Raw genomic sequence first — 7,530 nt, forward strand, 5'->3', positions numbered from 1 at the left:
ACCTTATCAGTAAAAGAATGGAATGACTTAAGCTCCAGAATCGCCACAATAACCCAGACTTCTTTGTTTCATTCAGTGTTTCTAACATATCTAGAATCTTAGTACTTTAAGTAACAAATTTTCTCTCCGAGAGCACTTATTTGGGCCCATTATTGTGTTCTTCGTTGGTTTTGCACTCCTGTAAGAATATAAGACTACATTCCACGACTTCCTGTACCATAGTGCTCTATTAACTAAATTTGGGACATTAAACCCCTGATATTTTTATTAACTAAGTGAAATGATTTTTTGTCTTTGAAAAGTGTGCTCTACTTTACGTACCCCCCTCCTTCCTATCCTATGCCCCTAGTGTGCCCTTGGGTATTTTAATTATTTAATTAACATACCAATGAAGCATGTCTTTGTAAACTTGGCTTGGTGGACCTAGGATTCATGTTACCTAACACTCATTGCACTAAGCCATCTATTGCAACCTTAAATCGATCCTTTCTTCTCAAGGTACATCCAATGCTTCTTGAACATAAAATGGATAAAACAAATCACCAGAATGAGATAGAAAGTTAGGGGCTCACTATAAAACCTCGAAGAAGCAAATGCAAAGAGCTGAGCTTAGTGCAGGCTGCCCCATTATCAGTCGCATCAGCACCTGCCTATTTGAGATTTGGTTTACTTGGCTGTGTCAAATGTGTCAGCTTACTTGACTATTCACTATGCTGCCAATTTTTTTCATCCCAAGAGCGCTGCTGTGGAAGAAAATCTTCACTGTTATGCTTCTTTGAAGCTGATAATTCAACCATAAAGTCTATAAGAGTTCATGGGGTACCACATAAGATTTGCTATGAAGATTTCACCATTCACCTGACATGTAAATTTCAGTACAAACACTTGACATTTGAGCATAATTACATTCTAAATAGAGCATGAGTGCTGTTAACAAGCAAAAAAAAAAATTTTAGATGTACAGTGCACTGAACTTAAACATTAACTACATCAGAATATTTTTAATTGCAGAATGCACATGCTGAATGTGAAAAGTTATTAGACATGCAGTGTAAGAACACAAAATGTCCATAGGCTGATATACACAGCACTGACCTGTGCAACAAATGGAAGTGGATAAGATTTATGGCACATATGCACACTCATGATCACTGGCACATCAAAAAAATGCTGTGCTACACCACAAAATGTTGCAGCAGACAGGGCATGTGCCAAATCCATCTATGTCAAAGAAACATCACAGAACAACAAAACTTTTCCAACTTCGCTCGTGACTCCCATGACTAAGTTTCACGTGTCAAAGAAAGCTGAACCCTTTTGTGCTATCAACAAGGTACTTTTGCATAAATCACATAACTGTGCAACGTTTTCAGCTTCAATGATTTGTCAAGTGTATGTATGCAGCAATTTTGCATGGTGTAGTGAGTAGAGATTTTGATGTGCCAGTGATTACAAGTGTATATGTCCCATGCACCTTTTGTAATAAAATTTTACATAAGACAATGCTGCATATTTTTTTCTGTTGTATGACTTATGTTCCTGCACAGTATGTATACTAACAAACTCAACTCTCTGCGCTTGCAAGAAAAAGTGGTATCTTTACTAATCCTGAGTTCCATTTACTTCTAAAATGGTGGTACCTCATGTACCACAAATGTGACAACAATATTTAGTTGCTATTCAGTTAATCTAAATAAAACATCCCTATAAATTATTTAAAACTACAATGTCATCATTTCAAAATCCACTAGTCAATGTTGCAAATGTTGACATATCACAGCACAGATCAAAACATGAATGACAGCAACTATCAAGCGCAGCGAATTAATGCCAGTATATTACAAGAGCAACTACTATAGCACCAAACATAAATAAGCTACAAAAGATACCTCTAACCGAAAATCAACAGGTGTGCTTTTCGGCCTGTAATTTCACAGGGCCCAAGAACATGCTGTCCAGGTTACATGCAACCGTGGTATACGTGCAGTATAATAACCAAACCTGTCATGCAACAGAGCATTAGAAATAGCACATGATACCTCTCTCCTCAGAGGGGGCAGCCATTGCAACTGGGGCTACATCCTTCAAGTCAGCTTTGTATAAGGAGAAACAACAAAAAGAAACAGCAAATGGACAAAACCACACAAACACGACGCAGACTTGTAGAAACGCTTTGAAAGCATGAAACTGGCAGAGGCCAGAGGTTTCAGTGAATACCAGTGATTTCTAACTACGGGTCATCTGCTGTCGTTCAAGACGAAAATAAGTTTGCTGCAACTGCGCTCGAAGTACTAGCTCTCTGAGCTGTACCGCTGTACCCGTGCCATAATGTTCCCCAAAGCACGAGAGCACTATGGTTCTTTTCTAGGGCAACGTAAGCTCAAATGCAACTTATATTTCGCAACGGCGCCACATTAAAAGGCACTTGCTAGGCGATAAAATACTCGAAGTCATGAAGCAAAATATCGTTACCACCCGTTCTACACGTCGTAAACACTACTCAAATCTCGTAAACACGCAAACTCGAGCACGAATACTTTTGCATCTTCTACCACAGAAAAAACAGAATTGTAACAAGGCACTAAAAATCACGCGAGTCATTTGGCGACGCAGCTGTTATTCTCTATGCAACATCTCACTTACCAGTACCGACGATGACCTAGTCCAGCTCAGGAACATTTAATTGCAAGTTCATGAACGAGGCGCAAGTGCGGTGGTACCACTACTTTCAGGAGTACAATTTGACACTTGCAAATTGCGACGCTTGTAAAAAAACAACAACTGGAAATCTAAGACTGAGAACACTCAGTTTGTGAGCTTTGCTTTGGCTCTTAAACTAAGCAATTATGACACTCTTCAAAACCAATGCAACATCGGGTCGCACGTTGCCCTCAGGTCTGTATAAACGACGCGGGACTTTGACACAGGTGTAGAGAGCACATCAACGCAAAACTCACTTGGCAACAGCTCTTGTTGTTAGAGCACAGCGTCTTGACATTTGCTGATAAGCGGCGGACCATAATGTCCAGCTCTATTTTATATATATACATACATAACAAAACCACAGTCACCGTTTAAAGTAGCAAACTACTTGCCTACCGCATGGATACCGCAACCACCGCAACTTCCGACAAAATTCCCCGTCGTGTTGCCAGACCAAATGCGAAGCGTCGGCCGTGCTACATGGCTGTGGTGGTGCTACGGAGCCTACGGTCTAGGGACCGTAGTGGTGCTACGCGCATTCGTGCGGCCATTCGCTAAGCCACTCAAGCACCGTAGCTCTAAAATATATAGACCACCGTTGTGCACTAAAGATGTGTTTCCAAACCATGGAGGAAAGGAAGAACAAAAAAAAAAAATTGGCGAAGCTTGCACTAAGTCACGCAATTGCTTGGAACAGCGAAACTGGACGATTCTGAAGTCTAATTAATCTGGTTGCTTCTAGGTTGTTGCTAGGCTTTAGCTAGGTTAGTCACGACGCGAATGTCCAAACTCTTGAACCGAGCATTCGCACCCCTCATATATCTACGGGCACGCCGTCGTTGGCGTAGGGCCATCCCCATGTAACACAAAAGAAGCTATTTCCCGTCTAAAAGACGTCTTGAACGGCTATCAAAAAGGGCTAATAGACGTCTTGGCCAAGACATTCCCGTAGCCGTAGACGTCTATCCGACGTCTGATAGCTGTGCTAATGTCCCGCTAGTTGACGTTTTAGAAGACGTTTTGAAAAGACCAAGATAAGACGTTTTATAGACGTTCTTGTTTTTTCGCCGTTTTCGAAATTTTGGACTTTCGAAATATAAAATAAACTAATATAACTGTCTTTGCAGATGTTTGGTCGGCAGCCTGACGGCTACCATAGGAAGATAGAGATTGAAGGGACCGAAAGAGCTCCCGCGAGAGCATCCTGTTTTTCTCACACTTCCTATGTCAGTCGTCGAGCAAGTGACCAAACAATCAAGCAAGATCACTAACATGTCCCCACTGTTGCATATATAAGTTTTCGACGCTGAGTTTACTTGCGTTTATTGCGGGCCGAATCAAGTTGTTGCGGTCGCTCATATATGCCGCGTGAATTATTGGCTACTTCAGCACACCATACATATCCAATTTTCATGTAAAAGACATCGGTTTATAATAAATTTGAACACGTACGCAGGGGATCAACACGTATACTGTACTACATAAATGACGTTTAATGGATGGCGCGCAAATCAATAATCGCGCTTCTCAGCAACAATAAATTATCCCATGATGTCAAATCGGCTTTATTAATGAATAAAGCACAACCAAATGTGGCACAAAACACGTCGGAGGGTGACCGCACAAGGTGAAGCTGAGTGGCACGGCAGCGACGTAAATAAAATTCTGCATGAATGCACTCCAAGTCTCGTCAAAGAAACTGCACTGGCTTCCGCATTAGCTGGCTTGGCCTCAGGCCCAATATCTTGCACAAACAGCAGTGAAGAAAAGCTGCATACAGAGAAAGCAAGTAAGCTACGCAGGATTTACAACAAATAACAGATCATCAAGTCACTCTAAAGAAACATTTCCAATTACAGATATGATAAAATGCTGTCATATATTAAGAAACGACAATCAATCATATAACCGCACCTACAGGCGAGGCGCCTACGGTAGAAGCTTTGACACTTTGTCAGCGACAGGCCGGCGTAGTTTTAAGCATGCTTGCCTAAACTATGTCGGCCTGTCACTAGCGTGCGTGCGTGGAGCCACGAGCTGTAACGCGCAAAACATAATTACTCAAAATAGGGCGAGTCAGTCTGGCTTACGATTCGCGGCCGGCGCGTATATATAGTTTCGCGTTCGACCACGCGGTTCAACTTAGCAAAGAATTGTTCACAGTTTAATCACAGTGCTAAAACCTTTCAGTAAAAACGACGAAAGGTCAGGTGCACTTACCGAAAAAAGCGCTCTATCCGAACGTGCACACGTTCTTAGCTGTTTGTCTGGCTGCAAAGAAGGTGGTGAGCAGAACAATCGCTTCTTGAAACGAACGTACCGACGAACGTACCGTCGCAAAAAGCACAGTAAAGCTTGTTTCACCAAACACTGATGGAAAATATGCGACAGACAGTATGATCGCCGTTACTTGATGCCAAACAGCCCGTAATCCGTTCATCCGTTCACAAACAAAAGCTGACAACGCTACACAAAACGCAAATGACCGCCGGCCGTCGCCTAGCTATGCTGCCGATCGAGCCGCCGCGAACTGGCGGCTGGCGCGAACTAGTGGAGGAAGAGGGGAAAGGGGGAGGCAAGTATTCTGAAACAAGCCTCACCCTTCACTTGACCGAGCTGAACACAGCGTCACCATTCAACAGAAAAGACACAACGGTTCTCACAAAATAATCCCGCCTATTGCTCAATATTTAGCGAACATTCCTGCCAATAGGTGTATCTGCCATCGACATTGAGTCAAGGTGGAGCGCCGAGTGAAAAGATGTTCTTGAATGCAGGGGTAAACATGCGCGCTTCGACAACACCCGCTTCGAGCATGGCATCGAGCCTCCGACTGCGTAGCATCAGTATCATGCTTGCCTGGCTCGCCTGTGTTTGCTTCTGTTGTCGTTCGCTGTTGCGCGAGCGTTGCGCGGCCTTAGCCGCCTTGGCTTGAAAAGAATATACTTACCAAACTGCTGATAGAAACGCGCCTTGCGGAGCGAAACCAATTATTTTGAGGGCTTTGTTTTCTGCGTCTCTTCTTTCACTAAAGCGACACTCATCGCTCTTTAGACATGCCGTTTTGGCGTCTTTGCGCTCGTGGACAAAACATTTGAAGATCGAATCATTTAGATAGTCGTTGCGCGCGCACTTTCCCCCAGAATGTCTAAAAAATGTCTCAAAGTAGACGTTGTGGACTTCTTTGGCAGAATACACTCTGGCTATGTCGTCGCTGTTGAAAACGGTAATAAACAGTACGCAGGCATATTTGAAAGGCAAGTTCTTTATTTTGCAAAAATGTCTATTCTTGATCTTCTCGTAAACCAAGACGTCTATAGCCGTCCGTAGCCGTTTCGAGACGTCTTTTAGAGGTTTTGTGTTACATGGGATAGCTTCGGACTCTTCTCGCAGTCGCCGTTGCCATTCCCGTTCCCTAGTATCAGAGCCCTTCAATGCTTTGCTAGTATGGCAGCTTCGCACTGGTCGTGCCAAGTCCTTCTATCTTTTTGTCTTTATTTCCATTATTTCTATCTATTTTTCTATCTCTCTTTCTTTCTATAGCTTCCTCTCTCTCTCACTCTCTTCTGCCAAAGTAGCGGGCGACCGGCAATCTTCAGCTGCTTGGTACGCCAGCGGATGAACCAGCATGGCCTCGGTCTTGGCTGCGGACACGGTAAGACCGATGGCTTCGAAGGCGCGCCGATCGATTGCACAGACCGAAGCGTTGCACAGACCTGTCAGCAAGCTACAGCAACATGGCCGCTCCGACTCAACCACGGAGAAAGGTGGACTCAACGAAGCCGCGGCGACGTCCATAGTTAGCGGGGGGAAAACAGCGCAATAAAGGACGTAGGATAACACGGTAGACTGGACGAGCGCTCGTCCAGTCTACTGTGTTCCTGCGCCCTCGTCCTTTATTGCGCTGTTTTCCCCAAGCAACTCGCCCAAATTAAAGTCTTGCTGGAGGACGTCCATGGGTCGCTCTCTCACACCCGCCAGGAGGGAGCAGCTGGAGGAACTGCACAGAGGTGCTATCAGGAATATTCTGGGGCTCCCAAAGCACTCACCGGTCGCTGCAACGCTGACAGAGGCTGGTGAATGGCCGCTCTCACTGAAGATGCTCGAACGAGCCCTGGGGGCACATCGACCGCCTTCATCGTGCTCCGGATGGCGGAGCCCTGCTGGCCAGACTCCGCAGCCAGCCGACCTCACGGATGGGAGGTATTTGCCTGTTGAAATCAAGGCTTCGATGATGCCCGTCTGGATGTCCGTCTGGTATTTGCCTGTTGCATATGGGCAGGTGATCACGGGTACCCCATTGGCAATCGCCCTGCCTCCACCACATCACCGCCCAGCGGACGTCCATCTGCCACTCGGTAGGACGACCAAACGGCGCACACCAGCTGCATGCTGCCCTGCGACAGGCTGCTGCATGCAAGCTCCACGAGCAGATGGAACGAAAGCTACTGGTGTTCGGATGGATATCAGTCCGGGCTAACGGGTTCGCCGCTGCAACCTGCACCATCCCGGCTGGGGCGGTGAACCGACAATGCCAGCTCCCCTTCGCCGCGAGCTCCAACGCGCGGCAGAGCTAGCGGGCCTCCATCTAGCCGCTGACGCGCCCTGAGGATGCCCTCCTGAGCAACCGGTGGCAGTGCTCTGCGACTCGGAGCCAACGCTGCAGAGCCTGACTTCGAAGGGGGTCGGAACACCCTCTGTATAACTTGAAAGAACGGATACATATTATAGCGGAACAAAACGGGGACACAGAAAGGTGCACACAGGACGACCGCTAGCTGAGTGCATCTTTCTTGTATTCAAGTCAAAACCAACTAGCCCAAATTA

The 7,530-nt window shown here is 45.6% G+C and overlaps 1 protein-coding gene across 2 annotated transcripts in view; it reads right to left on the reverse strand.

Annotated features, from left to right (window-relative positions):
- Positions 1-3,135, reverse strand: part of LOC119379343 (uncharacterized) — an 89,450-nt gene extending 86,315 nt beyond the window's left edge. The window contains exons 1-2 of one of the 2 annotated variants that reach the window (XM_037648626.2): positions 2,958-3,135; positions 2,040-2,093 (exon numbers count right to left, since the gene is read on the reverse strand). In XM_037648626.2, the coding sequence (XP_037504554.1) occupies positions 2,040-2,064 (25 nt within the window). In that variant the 5' untranslated portion in view covers positions 2,065-2,093; positions 2,958-3,135. The remainder of the gene's footprint in view (positions 1-2,039; positions 2,094-2,957) is intronic. The other variant, XM_037648627.2, reaches the window with a different exon arrangement.
- Between the last annotated feature and the right edge of the window lie 4,395 nt (positions 3,136-7,530).

Source organism: Rhipicephalus sanguineus, chromosome 1, assembly GCF_013339695.2.
Source record: "Rhipicephalus sanguineus isolate Rsan-2018 chromosome 1, BIME_Rsan_1.4, whole genome shotgun sequence".
NCBI lineage: Eukaryota > Metazoa > Arthropoda > Arachnida > Ixodida > Ixodidae > Rhipicephalus > Rhipicephalus sanguineus.